This window comes from Hirundo rustica, chromosome 3 (genome assembly GCF_015227805.2).
Source record: "Hirundo rustica isolate bHirRus1 chromosome 3, bHirRus1.pri.v3, whole genome shotgun sequence".
In the NCBI taxonomy this organism is placed as follows: domain Eukaryota; kingdom Metazoa; phylum Chordata; class Aves; order Passeriformes; family Hirundinidae; genus Hirundo; species Hirundo rustica.
This window is the reverse complement of record NC_053452.1, coordinates 18,491,995-18,509,608: the sequence shown is the minus strand read 5'-3', so window position 1 is coordinate 18,509,608 and position 17,614 is coordinate 18,491,995. Positions and strand designations below refer to the sequence as shown.

General features: G+C 38.5%; 1 protein-coding gene across 2 annotated transcripts; it reads right to left on the bottom strand.

The window, feature by feature from the left end:
• Positions 1 to 815: 815 nt before the first annotated feature.
• LBR (lamin B receptor) lies at positions 816 to 16,112 on the bottom strand. Of its 2 annotated transcripts, XM_040059425.2 has the most exons (15): positions 15,740 to 16,112; positions 13,886 to 14,066; positions 12,226 to 12,414; positions 10,836 to 10,919; positions 10,251 to 10,428; positions 9,864 to 10,057; positions 8,725 to 8,779; positions 7,273 to 7,467; positions 6,494 to 6,597; positions 5,937 to 6,062; positions 5,671 to 5,839; positions 4,386 to 4,466; positions 4,157 to 4,279; positions 3,153 to 3,267; positions 816 to 3,010 (listed from the first exon to the last, which is right to left on the bottom strand). In XM_040059425.2, exons 1-15 carry the CDS (start codon positions 15,745 to 15,747, stop codon positions 2,938 to 2,940), a joined length of 1,875 nt encoding a protein of 624 aa, XP_039915359.1. In that variant the 5' UTR covers positions 15,748 to 16,112; the 3' UTR covers positions 816 to 2,937. The 2 variants fall into 2 exon arrangements, with proteins under 2 accessions (XP_039915359.1, XP_039915360.1); XM_040059426.2 differs by having other exon boundaries at positions 816 to 3,267; positions 15,740 to 16,108.
• Positions 16,113 to 17,614: the final 1,502 nt, after the last annotated feature.

Below are 17,614 nucleotides of genomic sequence, written 5' to 3'. Positions count from 1 at the left end.
CAGCCCAGTTTGGCCAACTTCAGTTTTTCCTTCAAAAAGGTTTCCCCACTCTCACACTGGGACACAAAGTTTCTCAAGACATTCCATAACGCTGTTATTGCTGACATTCTAATATACAAAAAGGCAGAGACGATGTTTGAAAAATACTTGTTAAGAAGTTTGCTGGTTAAGATTTCTTTTTTAAATATTAAAAAAGAGTGAAAGCTCTATCAAAGTATTTCCTTCTAATTTAAGGGAACTTCCCCAGCAGAAAACAGTTCTGTACAGACAGTGCAATATGTTCTCCATCCACACACAGGAAAGGTTTTCCACCCACTCCCCCGGATAGCTTTTACTCCCCAAGAGGCAAGAACTGTGTTTCTGGTAAGGTTTTCATAAGCCCTGGCAAATGTAATTTAAGCCAATGTTTTTATTACCTATGGGTAAATATCCTTTTGCTGGTAAGTGCTCATTTCCACTACAGTCTTGTAGGTCAAACTTAGATTTATTTCATGTGCAGTAACACTTTATATGGATACAGCCTAATTTGGTTTGGTTTTGACTTCTAATAAAGGCTGTGGGGGGAAATACAATATTCTATAGGCAAATTGAGGGTTAATTCTGTATTTTTACAGCTGAAATATTTTTTTGGAGTAGCAGAAAAGAAGAAAAAAAATGGCCAGGCAGACTAAGAGAAGCACCACATGTGAGCTCATAACATTCACCCCACAAACACAGGTGCAGGAAGAACTTCAGCAAACACACCTGTACTAAATAAGGAAAATCAGTGTCTTTTTTATCAGACATTCCCACGAACTGGAAAAAAACCACACTACTTAGTTTTAGGCAAAACCTTTATTTTAGCTCATAGGCTTGTTTGTATTAAAATCAGTTACTTCAAAATCAAATTCACATAAAATTCAGCATGTAAATGAAATGAAGCTGTCATTGGTCAGGATCAGATTCTGAAAGACAAGGGCTCCGAATGACATTTGAACAACCTTGTGTGGCAACAGATAAAACTGGGAACAGCAGCAGGAGCAGCTCCTGCTTTACAGGCTGAGGAATCCAAGTGCCCCCTCCGTCAGCAGATTTTAGAAGACCAGCTGCACACCAGGGCCATTTAATGATTTCTCCATTTCCCACAAGTTCACTCAGCAAGGATTGAAAACAGCAATATCCCAGTTTAATCTGCTGCTTCACAGGAGTGAATTCTCTCGAGTCTTGTTAGAGGCACTGCTATTTTCTGCCAGCAATCAAAGCACTTGTCTTAAAACAATTCCCTTACAACACCAACAATCAAGCTACATTATATACACTTCAATTGTACAATTATCTTTAAAAAATGCCCGTGTACAAAATAGGTTATTTTATTAAAAAAAATTACATGCTAGATTTCAATTACATCAACATTTTAAAATAACTGAAAAAATTGATAAATAACATTCCAATTTATTAAGAACACTCCTGCAAGCAAGACCAGAAGTATCCGCACTTTATTTAATATTCTAATAAGCTTTTTAGGGCAACTTGTGCTATAAACCTCATGTACAGTGGGTGAAAAGCTCTTACTTGTGACAACAGAATAAAAGCAAATTAATTGAGCAAGAGTATTTCAGTAAAGTTATTCTACTTATGAAGTAAATACCACAAGGGCATCTCATTTACAGCCAGTTAGACAAAGAACACAGCTAGTAACCAGAACACATACATTAGTTCAAAAGTCAAATATATACAAAAATATATTAGAAAGTGGTTGAGCTTAACCACAGGCTCATGTAAAAAATGTTGTTTTAAATAGCAATAGCAAAAAATAGCTATTTCTCTATCTGCAACAGTACAAAAGGCAACACCTACATATGAGGTAGCAATGCCAAATTAAAAAAAAAAGAAACCAAAAAAAACCAACTTTGGATTGAGGAGCATTTCCTATATTTTCATAGCATATCTGTCAATACAAATATTTAAATGAACACTTCAATTGTTTCAAGAATTAACTACATTAATTTACAAAATCCTTTATTCAATTAATATTTTTAAAAAATTACTGGAAATTGGTTTAGATACTGATTTCTCCTGTTTCTAAAAAAGCTGTTGCATTTTTCAAACTCAAACACTGTACAGCAAAAACATGGAGGCTTTATTATACACACTGGGTAAACACTATGGTACATTAAGACTTAATTTACAAAGATCAGAAGAAGCCAACTGCGGTCATTTTATCCTTTTGTGCCTAACAGGCAGACACTGCACACTTCTGACCCCATGCTCAATGCCAGAGGCAAGCCGAGGGTTCGCTACTCCCTTCCTCAGCCACAGCAAGTGGTTCAAGTGTTTCATCTCCCTCCAGGAGCATGAGCCACAAGCGTGGCTTCCACCTCTAGGGCCAGGGGCGCTGCCAGGCAGCGGCTCAGAGCTGCCCCTGGGCTGTGCTGGCACTGCCTCGACAAGGTGGGGTGGGAGAAGGGAACAGCTGTGCCCCTTCTCCCACTTCCATCTCTGTCCTCCTGCAGGTGCAGGGCAGGAGGCGCCAGCTGAGCCTCTCTGACCAAAAAAAAGCCATCAATGAAAAGCCAGGAGGGGAACAACCATCCAGCTGAGCTGTGTCAGCTCTGGCCGTGGGGCTGCAGGCCCCTCACTTGGGTCAAATCCTCCGCTTCCAGCTCCACTGACCAAAAAGACCCTGCTGCTCCTCCAAATTCAGGCAACTAAACTGGACATCTGAAGTTAGATGGTACGAGTAACACCAAAAAATGAACTGGATGGAATTTCAGCATTTATTGTATTAAGAAAATAATATACTTTACATCACAGTGCTTAATTAAATGCAATAAAAAAATGTAAACTCAATTCTAGATAAAATTTAGCTTGAAAAATTAGGGCTCGAAGAGTTTTGAAAATTCACAATTTTTTAAAAATTGAAGTCACAGACAGTCCCCATAACTCACATCTTGAAGTTTACTTGTAAGTAACACCTTTGACGCACTCCAAGGTTTGGTCGGGTTTTGTTTGATTTGTTTTCTTTAAAAGCCTAAATAACAAATGACCAAGTGCAAAGGTAAGAGGTATCGTCTTTGCAAGGAAACCAGCTGTAGCAGTAATTTGCCCGTCAGGCCCCCGGAGTGCTCTAGTAGATGTAAGGGAATATGCGGTACGGGACACGCTGACAATACCTCTCCCAGGCCAAGCCGTACTTCTGCTTACAGTGGTGCTCATCACGAGCCTCTCGATGAACAAGCAAGCAGATGAAATAGATCACGTAGAAATAGGGTAAAATGTGATTAAAACCTGCAAAGGGAAAAAGTTAACTTAGATACAGGACAGAAATCCAGAGATGGTCGCTATTAACACGTTCAAAGCTGGTGACGCACACTTGTTCAAGGCTGAAGCATTTTATACTCCTCAAGCGTCAAATATTCCACAGGACATTGCAAATATTGTGAGACATATTCACATGCAGAAATCAGATTTCTGGTCAAATCTGCACCACACAAGGTTTTCTCTATTCTGGCTGCAGACACGAGTATAGCCTTTGCTCAGAGCACATGATTTGACTTGTGAATGAAAAGAACTGGAAATGACCCAGAAATGTGAGACTACAGCCCAATAAGCCAATTTATTCTGGGCTGCATCAGGCGGAGCATGGCAGCAGGTTCTGATTCTAACCCAATACTCTGCTCTCCCGAGACCACACCTGAGTGCCGTGTCCAGCTCTGGGCTCCCCAGTACAAGGAACACTGTGCACTATTAGCAAACACTTCGAAAGATCACTTCACTGTGTTTGATGACCTTTCATTTAAATGTATTTCACTTCAAGTCATCCCTGTATATGGTAGCTTTTGTCTCTAAGCAAACTCCCACTTTTAGGAAACTTCAACTGAAAATACACTCACTAGCCTAAAAAATTTAAAGAATGGCTAATTAGCAAGTAAGTCCCATGGTTATTGAATGATAAAGGGTCAGAAAGATGAGTAAAATCTCCAGTCTATATCAAATCTGCAGCAAATTAGAAAGGGTAAAATGTAAGAGAAAATGTGTTGTATTTAACTTGTGACACAGAAATGTGCCATTCAATAGGGTTTACTATCTCAAATTATTGCCACTTGGCATTTCAAACCCAGACAGATGCAAAACATAAAAGCATTTTTGCTAAAATCCACTTTAGTCTCAAACTCACCACAGGGTAGGGACCATGCCAGAGCCATGATGATGTCACCGAGGTAATTAGGGTGACGAACAAAACCCCACCAACCCGTGACAAGAAGCCCTTTTCCAGTTGCAGTGGGTATAAATTTCAGATCTGTGAACAGAGTATTGTGGTCAGTGCAGTGACTGAGAGATGTATTTAAATACTACAAAGAGCTACTGAATAAAATCACAGCCAATGGAATAAAAAATGTACTCACTGGCCAATTTGGGATCTGCTGGATTCCGTCGGAAATTGTTTTTCTGGGAATTTGCACTACGGAATACGTAATACCCAAAACCTGAAAATAAACACAATGTATTTTGCATTTTCAGTATTTTCCAGTTTTCTCAGCTTCAACAAAAGCACCCACATGCCCTTTGCCACACTTATTCCATCTAAGTCTTTTCCCCAGAGATTGAATTGGTATTTTCTGCTTCTGAGAGCTCTAACAAGATAGAAATGCCATGGGAAACCTGCATTCCATATGCTCCTTCTCATTTCTGACTAACTTTGAAGAGATTCTGAAGAACCTTTATTTTCACATCTGCTTTTACATCTATATTTATATATATTTTTTAATGTAACACTGATTTTGAAATTCACAAGGCAGCGTGCTGCACTTTGTAGGATCACAGCTCTATTTAGCAGCCTAGCACTTTGTTACAGCACCCGCTCCATAGACTGACCACACATTTACAAGATCATGATAATGAAAGAGCCAGACAATGAATTATCTGGGTTTGAAATTCGTATCTCCCGTAATTTTCACACAGCAGCTTAAACTTGCTTTTTCCAAAGCTGCATTGAGAAAAGATGATCACAACGTACTTTGAATAAAGATGTTATTTAAAAAAAAATAAACAGAAACCCAAGAAAAAACATTAGATAAAGGTGAAAAATTTTCTGGTTTTCAGTATTGCACCATATTAAGTTGCACATCTTCTCATTTTTTCCAATTCTTTGTCACGCCTACAAAATATGAGTGGGGTTTTTTGCGTTTCCTATTCAGATAACAGGGACAACAACACTTTGTTGGTGCAAATTTAAGGTTGCCTAAAGATGTGAGATCTTTTCTCAAGCTTCACTCAGCTTTGACAAAAAAAGATGTTTTCTACTGACATGTGTTTGTAACTATGGTCATCAGGGAAGGAGATGGAAACAGTTACATTCCCCCTAGGTTCAGTAGAGCGTAGCCAACAAGGCACTGACTTTTTTCTTGAGTCACTCAGATTGTCTTAAAAAGGCATCTATTAAATTCAAAGTATGTTAAGTCACTTCTTCAACTCCAGACAGCACCCACCTAGAGCTGCCTCTCAACAGAACAATTAGGTGTCCAGAGTCTCACCTATCCTTCATTTGCTAAAATGAGAAACTATTATATTCTTTGTATTTCACAGTAGCCAGACAATGACTGCTGCATCTGAGCTAAAGCTTCACCTCCCATCTCGAAAATCAGAACTATGTTGAATCCAACAGCAACGATAACATTTACTGTAACTTACAGTTCAGAACAGTAATTACAGCGGCAAGAGGCCAAGTAATTGTGGTGGGATGACCCACTAAGTAGAAGGCCTGCAGGCTGTAGACAAATGGAACCCACACCAAATCTCCAAAAGCCAGCATGAATCCAAATCCGTCATGGGTAATGTCCATTGTGGTCAAAACGGCTTCCTAGAAACAAGGAGGAAGGAATTTTAGCATTTCCAAAGCTTTCTTCTCTTAATATTTTAATTAGAAATAGAAACAGTTGAAAGGGATTGGCATTTACCTCATTCCAAAGAGCGTCCACCACATAGAGAAGCTGGAAGCTGTTCACAAGAATCATGGACAGGGACGGCACACTGAGATTGTGGATCTTCATCTCAGCCAAGAGCATTGCCAAGTTTATTACAACCTAAATTAGAAACGATTTTATTTAAAAATTCACTTGTAGAAGAAAGTGGTATTTTCTATAACGCTACAGGACATTTTAACACAGGTATTTTTGACCAACACTTAAGTTTAAAGAAACAAACTATTTCACAAGTCAGTTTGCAACTAATCACATTTCTGAAGCTGTATAACCTCAACATACAAACACTTTAATAAGGGTTTTCATTTGCCACAAAACAAAGAAGCTAGAAATTTCCTTCAAGTGAAAAAAAAAGGTCATTAAAAAACTAGCAATGTGGAACTGTTTTTCATTACTCATTTATAAGTATGTATACAGTATTTATATATACATATAATCTCCTTCGTATCAATTATGTGTGTGAGTCTGTGCACGTAAAAAAGTCCCTCTGTGCAATACGTAAGCAAATAAAATAACTCAGATTACTGACTCACCCAGCCAATTAATCCTGGACGCAACTCACAGAAGTATTTGAGGTCAAAACTGCCAATACGAGGGTTTAATTCATGTCCAGTAAAAAAATCATAAATAAAATACCCTGCAGGTAAGACACAACCTCTGTTAGCAATACTCTCCCTTTTGTCTGCCACTACACTCCTCCCCATAAATAAAATCCCACTTGCCACTAATGTTCTCTCATTACAGATTTTTAAATTATTAGAAAAAAAAGGTTTTTCTAATAGTATGTGCAAAATACAAAACAAAAACTACGGTTTGTATTTTAAGATGCCCTAATATTTTATTTATTAGGAAGACTAACCACTTTAGAAGTTCTCCCTGACACTACTTCAGCCTTATCCTGAAGCTCGCATCAGTGTCTACAAACATGATCATATGGCATTAGTAATTTTACATTTTCTCCATTGAATTGCTCTTGTCTGGGAAAAAGAATTCCCTTCAGCTGTGACAAACACCCATCCATCAAAAAAGGACAAGAAGGAAAATACCATGCCCTGACTTCATATGTGGGACTGAGTTTGAAAGGAAAAAAAAAAAAAAAGGAAAAAAAAAAAAAAAAAGCAAAAAAAAAAAGCAAAAAAAAAAAACAGCATTTCACCAAGTAAAGTAACAATTGTCATCTTATATGACAATTATATGTCATATGTCTTATATGTCATCTTATAATAACCAGCCCTAAATCTAGCCTTCAATTTGAAAAAATGAAACTACAGCAAACAGTTGGAAAGAAATTATCCAGAATGTTCTAACTCACCAGAATTTCCACCTGGTGCCAGTTCTTCCTCAGGTGCTTTCAGGGATCGAACATACAGATAAATGCTCAGTGCCAAAGAAAAAGCTGCAGCTGACACTGCGAACTGCATGAAGTGATCGTACAAATAATGAAGCTCAAATTGAAAGTATAATAAAACTCCAATAGCTGCAGCGGTCAAAATAAAAGCATAAAACCCTAAAGGATGTAGAAGAAAGACATATTAGTCAAAAAAACCCCAACAATTTATTGTTCTTGTAGAACCTACCTAATCCAACCTTTCTGCATTTTTACCTTCTCCAATATTTGTCCATATTCCAGTAACATCTTGGACATCCCATGGCTCAAAGTTCTGGGGCACAAAAGTGTAACTAAAACTCTAAGTCCTGAAAGTGCATTCATCAAAAGGACAAGAGGCAAGAACACTCTGAATACTTCTCATTTTTTTATGCCATAGGATCCAATTTCAGATTTTAGTGGAAAAACGGACACTGACACTGCTAATGGATAATGATAGCAGGTCACAATCTTATCTGTGGGCACAGACAGCTGAGACAATCATACTGTCATCTTTGGATTATCTTCATATACACCTTGACACAGGTAACAGTAATTAAAGTATTTAAAGTATTAAAATCACTTATCAAGTCAAAACTGGAACACAAAAACTTTTGCATACTTTGAGAGTACAAAATCAAGGAGAATTGATTGATGCCCAAATAGGAGCAGGGAGTTCTCTGCTGCTGTCAGCTAAGGACTTTCTATGGATTCCTTCACAGACTCACAGGGGCTGAAGTTAGAAAGAACCTCCAGAGTTCATCTGCTCCAGTTCAGATGGAACCTCCTGTATTTCCCTCTGTGCCCAGTGCCTCCCGTCCCTACCTTTTTTCAAGAAGGCTTTTAAATTTGCTTTGAATATTAGCTTTTAAAGCACAAAGTTGATGGCTTTTTTTTTAATAAACCAAATTATGTAGCTTATTTCCTGCCTTTATCAGAATGCAGAAAGAATTGTAGCACTATGCCATGACTACTAAAGACAAAAGTCCAAAACCAAGACAGGTATGAGACAGCCTCAACAAAACTGGAGACTCACCTCCGCAGGACGCAATTCTTTTTTGCAGGATGTAATTCTCCTTGTTTCTATTACCTACAGCCCTATTCCAACTTTAAAATGGTGCATCTTACCAGACTATGACAAAACTCAGCTTTTTAGTATAGTATTTGGATTCCACTACCACCCCTGTACAGGGTAATATCTTGCTCTTGGGGCACTTAGTTCCTGATGATTACTAACCATCTCTTCCCAAGAAAAGGCTCATCCTATTTTATCCAAGATTTACAACTGATACACTCTCTGCTCAATCTGTATCTTTCAACATCTGTATTTGATGGTGCTGAGCACTGTAAATCACACAATAGTATCTGTTTCAGAATAACCAACTGCAACTTGCTTACCATTTATCCTGTACTGCAGTTTCCTTCCATTGGAAAGAGGCAGGCCTTCTACAACCTAGGATGAATAAAATCCTAATGTTCAACAAAGTATTTTTTGTGGGCCCCTCAGGGGAGGAAAACTTTCTGGCTCAACTCTGCCAGAAAAACATTCAATCGAAGCAACCAGCTGGACACACTCAAACCTGGAGCTCATGCATTGTTCTAAAAAACATACTCTGGATAGCAAATGAGAAAGATTAACAGTTTCAAATAAAATCTTTTAAAATAAACCTCTTCCTAACCAGCTTGAAGAAAGGAGAACTGCTCCAATCGTTGTGAACATGCACAGCAATAAAACATGATTGATCTACTTCTGAGTGTCCTTTCAGAATCTGCTAGTAACCCTCAAGTCACAAGAGAGGGAAGGAGAGCCTTTGCCTCATATGCATATTGACTGACATGAAGATTATATTCCAAAATGCTGGATTATTCATAAGAAACCAAATATCAAAATAGTTTGTGAATTTAAAAGTCAGATACCTAAAATTCTTCTAGAATTCTTCTATCAAGCAAAGTTTATCCACACTTTACATATGAAGTGTTTTTATATATAAAATAAAAAGATTTTTTTACATATAAAGCTCTCTCAGTTTTAGTTGGATACAGAGATACTGCCTTTAGATGAAAATATCTTCCTCCCTTTATATCACCTTGCACTCCTACACCTCTCTCTCCCAGGTCCATGTGGAAATGACTGTGACTTGTGAAAATCTCCGTATCTGGAAAATTACTTTGAGAGGGAAAAAATCCAGTCTCATGAGGTGTTTCAAGCTTGTTTTGCTTGTACAGTACGAAAGTTAAGGTATCAAGAGAAGAAGGCTGAAGATTGTAATCCAAAAGTAGCTTTCTAAGGATCATTTGTATGATCTGAATGCCTACAAAATGCCTTCTGCATCCTTTACTGAAAGGCTCTGAAACACAAAAATTCTTAGCCAGCCATGTTGTTTTAAGCTTACAGAAATCTGCAGCATCCATATTCCAGTTTATTATGAAAAGCTCATTAAATTGTTTCCAAACTCACTGTATTCAGAACACTCCCCACCTTCCAGCCTAAGACAGTTCAGCTGCCCATAAAGACCCAACCGCTCCCAGTAGCCTACCTTTCCAATTGGCAGCAAGTAAAAAACAGCTTGAAGGAAAAACCACAGAAGAAAGATACCAAACACCCTGCCCTCCCAAAGACTCTCGAGTGCTGGCAGAGGAGGGAAGTTCAGAAGACTCGGATCATCTTGTTTGCACATCAACAGTAAGTAGAGTACAGTAGCAGGCAGGAGAAACATCAGCATGAAGGTCCCTGTAAACAGACATCATGGCATGTTAGAAGACAGGGACAAAAAAAAAAAAAAAAAAAAAAATTAGTTTCAATTTTACTCTAAATTCTGCAGCCAAGGTCCAAAAAGCAGTTCTTGACATGACAATATGGTCAATAAGTAAAAACCCACAAAATAGTACTAACTTTTAACTATTAAGGTAACTTGCACACATACCAATTCTTCCCCCAAACTCCAACTCCTTTGTTTTTGTCGGTACTTTCTCAATTGGTTTTACAGCCACAAAAGTCTTTTTCTCTGAATAGATCTCTTCTTTTTTCTTGTCATCTCTCCTCGAACGCAAGCTGTACTGCTCAAGCACACGCTTGACTTCCAGGTCCGGTTTTAACTTTTGCTGTGAATGAATAAAAGTATTTACCTAAAAAGTCCCCCAGTGATTTTACTTTATTTTAGTAGAATAGCTTATATTCCAGAGGACATTACTGGCTATAAAACACCAATATACAGTTATCCATAAAGAGACTGCTCAAACCAGGCACTGTAACCTATTAGGCCACGATTACAGATCAGCAGCACTGCCAGTACAGATTGTCCATTGCCACCCTCCTCCTTTCCCTTCTGCCATGCCTGGGCATTAGATAACGATCAGGACTAAGGGAAAAAAAAGATCACTTTCTCTTTAGCTAAGTTTTATGTTCCATTCTATTTCTACTTGATTACTGTATTGCCTTTTCTAGGAATTTCTGAGAGAGCCAAGCTAGGAACGTGACAAAAAGCCAAGAGCAAATTCCATGTTCCTACCTCCAAGATGATGCAGGATGTGTCATTTTTTTCTGTACTTTCAGGTTCACCATTGTACCTTTTGGTGTTGTTCTCACTCGGTTTCTGGTTAAAAGAAGAAACACAGTTTAAGCTTTTGGTGTCCTACATATGGCACTGTTCTGCAGAACTGAAAGTTTGGTTTTCCATAAAATATCTTTGAAGAAATAAATTCTCTTACAAAAATTCTCCTGAGTCTACTTACACAGCTCTGGGAAGACATGACCCGTATGTTTTATTTCAACTATAGTTTTGTTGAAGAGAACCCAGCCTTTCCAGTCATACAAGAGCCAAGAGATCAATCCTACTCCTCAGACAGAAGCCAGGACAAAACCATCAAAGATTTTTTAACCCTTTTATCCCAAAAGGTTAAATGTACAAAAAGTAAACAGTAGCTGCCGGCTAAAAAACTATTTAAAACCAGCTTGTGATCCACAGGCATTGGATCACGCAGCTCAAAGAAGCTCACTGCAAAACAAACCCAACAACTGTTTCAGTGCCTAAGAGTAGCAATTTACTAAACCCATCTAGCTAGTTTATATTAATCTGGTTTAGTTAAGCTGAAACCTAACTAAAACCTGCTCATTTTCAACAGATCAGCAGAAAATATTCCCAGTTCAAGGGACTGTGTCTCAGACAAGCGAGAAGCCATCTCAAGGGCACAAGAGGCAGAAGAAATGCGTTTGTCTCTTCATAGAGAAACATCGCTTCTATTCCTCTTCACTTAAAGATCACCAGAACCATTTTTAGCACACCATCTTCACAAAAATTCTAAGAACAAACCTGATCAAGTTCAGCTAAATACCAGACACTGGTAAACTTGGAAATCCTTACAGGTCAGTTTTTATAATGAAACTAGTTTTGCAGTATTATCCATCAGCAAGGCCATATTTAAATATTCCACACTATGTGTTTCTCACAACTACTGTAACAAACTGCATATGGTAGCAGAACTCATTTTATTTCAAATCCTAATACCTGTTATTTACCAATTAACACATCTAAAAGTAAGCTAACTTCGTTTGCCCCAGTTCACCAGCACATGTCTAACAATCACTTCAATACTAAATATTTTAAAGTTTGTGTTTGTTTGGAATCTGAGAAGTTCACAGTATCACCAAATTCAAGTGGAACTTTATAACCTTAGTTTACCTCTCAAGAATTTCCTCAAACTTTTCAAACTAGAAATCTTATTTCTAAAGAAAAAAAAAAAGGCAGTTCTGAGATATTCTTTTGCAGGTAATTATGCAGGGAACATGAACTGCAGCTGGCTTTTACAATGATAAACCCAATCTTTCACAAATAGCAAAAGCTCCTTTGAATAAAATTCCAGCAAACCCACACACAAAAACCCAACAAACAGAATTAATACCGGCAGAGCTAAGCTGGTCTCCTGAACGGTTTTCTTTTTGTCATCTTTGTGTTCCCTGCTTTGGGAAGCAGAACGACGTCTACCCCTCGCTGGCCGCCCAGGAGACCGAGAGCGAGATCTGCTGCTGCTTCTTCTGGAGGGAGAACTTGAAGAAGACTGGCTCTTCCTGTGCTTGAATGATGACTGTGACTGAAAGAAAGATGGAAAGAAAGCAAAATCTTATCTGTGTCCCAAAGAACAATTTTAGAAACATGGGGGGTTTTGTGATGAGGACTCTGGCATACAGTTCTACACATCAGTCTTGTATGTCCTCCACTGATGCTCTACAAAGGCTGTTAAGAAAGAGCAACTGTAGAATACTCATTTTGCTGGCAATTCCCAAACAAGCCTGTTCCAAGTCCAACTGCTGCTGGCAATTTCTGTTGAAGCTACAGAAATCAGGCTATGGATGTAAGCTAGCAAAGTGAGCACCAAGCTGTTAAGCTCAACACCCTCTCAATCCTGTGCATAGGGAAAGGAATGAGAGCTGTCTCCCAAGCCCTCAGGGGCTGCTCTTCCACTACTCAGCTTTATCAGTGCATTTGACATAGAAATGTTCATCATCTGTGTGAGACAACACTAAAAAAACCCATCAGCCTAATAATTTCATTATAACTGGCAACTAATTTCATAAACAATTTAGTCCAAAAGCACTGTTTGAATTCTCTTTGAAGTCTACAATGCTGACTTCCCTATGTACAATTTTCACAATGCAACTTTTATAATGCATAGATGTTCCATGACAAAGAAAGGCATTTTCCCAGCTTGAGTCCACCAACCTGCATGCAGAAGTCAGAAGGTCTTGAAACAGTGAAAGCAGCTGCCCACCTCAAGGCAGAAACATTTTGGTCCCAAAAGAGAAGGCCATTTACTGGGCATGGACCCTACCAGCAACAAGTGGTGACATAAAGACACACAATCTGGCTTTGAACCTATGCAGGTTTCAGAACAGGCCACAGAAAGGAACTACAGTGAACATTCAAACAGGTTTTTTTCCTCCTGCATTATTAATTTTCAACTGAAACTTCTATGAAGTTTTAAAGGCCTTTATTAGTAACAAAAATTGAAATAATAAAGATATGTAAAGAGCAAGGAACGTGCTCATATGACACAAATCTTTCTCAAGGGTTTGTAATTGCCACAAATAGAGCACAATACCTCATGAAGCCTTTGAGGACCTAAACCAGTAAAAGCTATTTGCAGATGTTTTAAGTATGTGCTTGAAGGGCATGCACTGTTTCTATCTACAGTGACATTTAACTGCATTTTCCCGTTTGTTAGCAAATTTTCTTATTTAGAGATGGAAAACCATCAAATTAATATCAACCCACTGATTACTACCTTTGTAAGGTACCCAACCAATTTTTCATGAAAAATTATGCTACAGAGTTCCTGAAGGACCAAACTTGGTTTTCCTCAAAAACATTACTTTTTTTTTTACATAAACAGAACAACCATGATACTTTAAAGATGGGGTCATTCTGAACTTCTACTTGAGGTGTCACATAGAAAGAAACTTTTATTTAGCAACAACTCCTAGAAGACATAGTTAACAAAAACTTGCAAAATAACTAGCCAGTCATAAGCTGAAGTACTGGTAACTAAATACAGGTGTACTCACCCTTATATCACTTTCTTTCAGTGCAAGTTCAGTTCCATCTTTGTACTTGACAGTATAAAGATGAGCAACATCATCGTAACTGGTCACTTGTACTTCATAGTACAGGACACTTCCTGGCCAGCGGCCCATCACCACCTCGCCATCAGCAAACTTCCGGCTTGGCATTTTCCAAACAGAATCCCTAAATAAAATAAAGAAAATAAATCAGTCAGTCCACATGACAGCTAAACATTAGGCTTCATTTTCCCTTACTCTCTGTATCATGTAACAGAAAAGGGGACGCTTACAACAGGTCTCTACTTTAAGCAGGGAAAAGGCTGTGTGCTAAGAAAACAGCAGCGATCTCTTTTCCAAATCAACAGTACACAGAAGAAATAGTCTTAAAATTGAGAGAAGATTGAAGTTGCACGTTCTGGAAAAACATTCTGATGTATTAGACTAGTACTGAGCTATGATATACGATCTCCATCAGCAGGCAAAGCGCATCTTTGACCAAAATCACATAAAGACCTCATCTTACCTAGAGGGAAATGCAAATTACACGGTATTGAAGTCTCCTCTAACCCTCGTTTCCTGTGGTTCCATAGAAGTAACAGAAGTGATGATGTCTAAACATTAAACACCCCCAATCTCTTCAACAGCTACAGCCACATTACACGCTTTCTTCAATTTATTATGCCAAGCACTCAAAAGTTAGGAAACTTCAGAATTTAAGCTCTAGTCTGGGTTGAATATTTTTCTTTTTCACCTCTTTAGCACAAGGGCATAATGCCTTTTCCAGGCATTCCTTGGGAAAACAAAGCACAGCACTGGAGCAATCACACAGCAGCCTGAAAAGCTAAATTCTATGCTGTCTCCACCATCAGGTTTTCACTTGATACTAACAAAACGCGGTGTGACTACTACCCTCGGTTCACCTCACCAGGTGCTAGCAAAAACCACAACTACAACTCAGAGACAGTTGTTCTTAAATGTAAAGTCCTGCAGAACTGTTTGTGTTATGCCATGGCCTTCTGAAAACAGATATCCCAAGCAGAAAATACTTTTAATCTCAATGTATCATGTGAGACTACCTTAGAAGTCTAAGGTAAAATATACACTAACATTTGTACTGGCACCATGCCTACAACCAACACAGGGACCCAGGGGGGGATGGCAGGGACAGGGACAAGACACGAATCACAAAATGTTGGTGTCAAAGCATTTCATTTTAACTTGTTTGCTTTACAAATAAGACGTGAAGCCACACAAGCGAAGGCAAATACAAGTTTTTAACTAGATAATCATTACATATTAACTAACCTGCAGTGAAAAGTCAAGATTCTTGGGGGGAAAAAAATACTGTTAATATTCAATCACAGACCTTCATCACACGCTGGGGGATGGGGCTCAGTGAGGTTTTACAATCAACATTCATTCTGGCATTTTCTGACATTATTGCTGCTGCTGTTGGATTTTACACCTGTGTAGCTCTCCAAGTCAAAAAACCAAAAAACTCAGCAGAATTCCCTCACATGGATTTTAATACTAATACTCCAAATCGCTTCAGAACAGAAACATCTGGCCATCTCCTTTGCTGTAAAATATTTGAAGGAGGGAAAAAAAAAAAAAAGTTTCATAATTTGGTTTCACTGACACTTGCCAGTCAGAAAAATTATGAGTTCTAGTCTGTGCTTGTTAGGGATGTGCTGCTCCAGCTCTTCTGCCTTCTAACTAGTGTTTCTTGTCTTATTCTTTCTGAATTCCCACTCCTCCAACTTTCTTTTATCCCAGTCAGCTTACCCCCTTCAAATTCATAGCCCAGTTTCTTAGGACTTGCATACTTTAATTTCAAATTCTCCATTCTCTCCTTACCCCTCCATCTTGGAGTATTTGGATTTTCTGCCTTGTTCACCAAACCAGTTCCGGTTCCTCTTCGCCACCTCTGCTTAAATCTGATCTCAATCCCCGTTTCTGTCTCCTTGCCCAGTGCTCTCACGCAGAAGGCAGTTCTTCACGAGATACATGCCTACTGCTCTTTCCCAAACTCTTGCAGCCACAGCTTCTCCTGCTCTTCCATAAACAGTCTGAACACCGGGGCTGTCACCAGATGTCATTCCCTGATCCATGACTTCATTTCCCCTCTGCTTGCTGCACTTCCTACACACCAGCTCACTGTTTCTTCTTCTGACGGGCAGCACCTCAGGCATCAGCTGCAAACCTGGAGCCTGAGCAGAACAAAGCTGGCAGATCCTCTAAGTTGTAAAAAACAGAATCTTCGGAGGGTAAATCCTTTTCAAAAAAGATAGCATTTTTTCATTAAGTTGTTACTAAGGTCACGTACACCGGCTTTTCCAATTTATACCAACCACTTCAGAATTCAGATACAATTTCACAGGGATAATAAATGCAATTCTCTGCCAGATTTCAAAACCCAGCAGTTCTGTATGCAAAGGCAAAGCCCAAAGAAAAAGTAACTTGATGATTTAATTCTTGTGAAAGGCAGAAAGACCTTCCCTTCCTCCAACCTTGTTCTCAAAAGGAGCTGAAGTTAGTTTTAAAAAATTTAAAAATACGGTTGAAAGACCTATATCTAAATCAATGTCATGTAATTCAGCCTAAGGTAGCTATCACCAATATGAGATTCCAAAAAAATAAATAAGCAAGTGGAAGTATCTTCTGACTCAAAAGTAATGAATAATCTTATTAATGGGAAAACTTTTGTACTTTTCAATTCTTTTCCTTAAATATTATAGCTTAATAATAAGCTCAAACATTAAACATTAAAAGAAGTAGATGCAACTCCTTACCCTATCAAAAATAATCACCTTGTTCTGAACCCCAGTGCCTCCTGTGAGGGAGGCTTTCAATCCTTGTTCCTTATATCCCACTTCAAAAAGCTGCACCTTTTAAAGGAGCCTTCATCTCTTCAGGTAACAAACACAATTACGGGCATTGAGAAAAGACAGGAAGTCTTCACAAAAATTTGGTTTAGAGTTTACATTTTTAATTTACTGCTCTTTCAAGCTCTACACACCCCTGACAATTTTCATGGTATCAGCTGACATCAGCTTAATACTCTCAGTAGTTCTACACAAACTTCTGAATTCCCAGGGTCTCAAAACATGAATCCAAAGAATATTATCTCATACGATGTACCTGCACCGTAGGGACACCTGTCTGCAAGCTTAGTCATTTACTCAGGAGATGAAATTTGTGTTTTCTGAATCAATACTGTTTTCCTTTGGGAATCTAGAGTCTAAGGATCAAAAGGACTTCGTATCCTACACCAAGCCAATTAATGCAATTCTCCCTGGAGCTTAAAAGTTGGTAAAGAATAAAAGTTTCTGCTGACTCAAACAAGAATGAAATAATTAAAAAGAAACTTGGCTGAGAAACGTATTGCCACATGCATGCATTTCTGGTCTTCTTAATGACTCTCCCAGTAGATGTGTGGGAAGGTATTTAAGTGATATAAAACGATGACTGTTACCTCGTAGCCACAGGGAGATCACACCCCATCAGTAGGAGTTGGGTACACAGTTTTAAGAATAAGTAAACACAAAACAAGTTTTCCCTCTTGGAAGAGCAAAGCTCACACACACCCAGTGATTCCATTTACTAATTCTGACATCTCACCACTGTTAGATAACGTTCTGGATGTCAGAGGGAGCCAGCTGAATGCAAGAAGAAACGCATGAAAATAAAGAAAACGCTCGCAGTCAAGGCTAACAATGCTAGGAAAGTTAC

Coding starts and splice junctions, on each gene's coding strand:
- LBR (XM_040059425.2), bottom strand. Junction 7,468..8,724: donor ACTGCAGTACAGGATAAATG/GTAAGCAAGTTG, acceptor TACATCCTTTAG/GGTTTTATGCTTTTATTTTG. Junction 5,840..5,936: donor TGGACGCTCTTTGGAATGAG/GTAAATGCCAAT, acceptor CCTTGTTTCTAG/GAAGCCGTTTTGACCACAAT.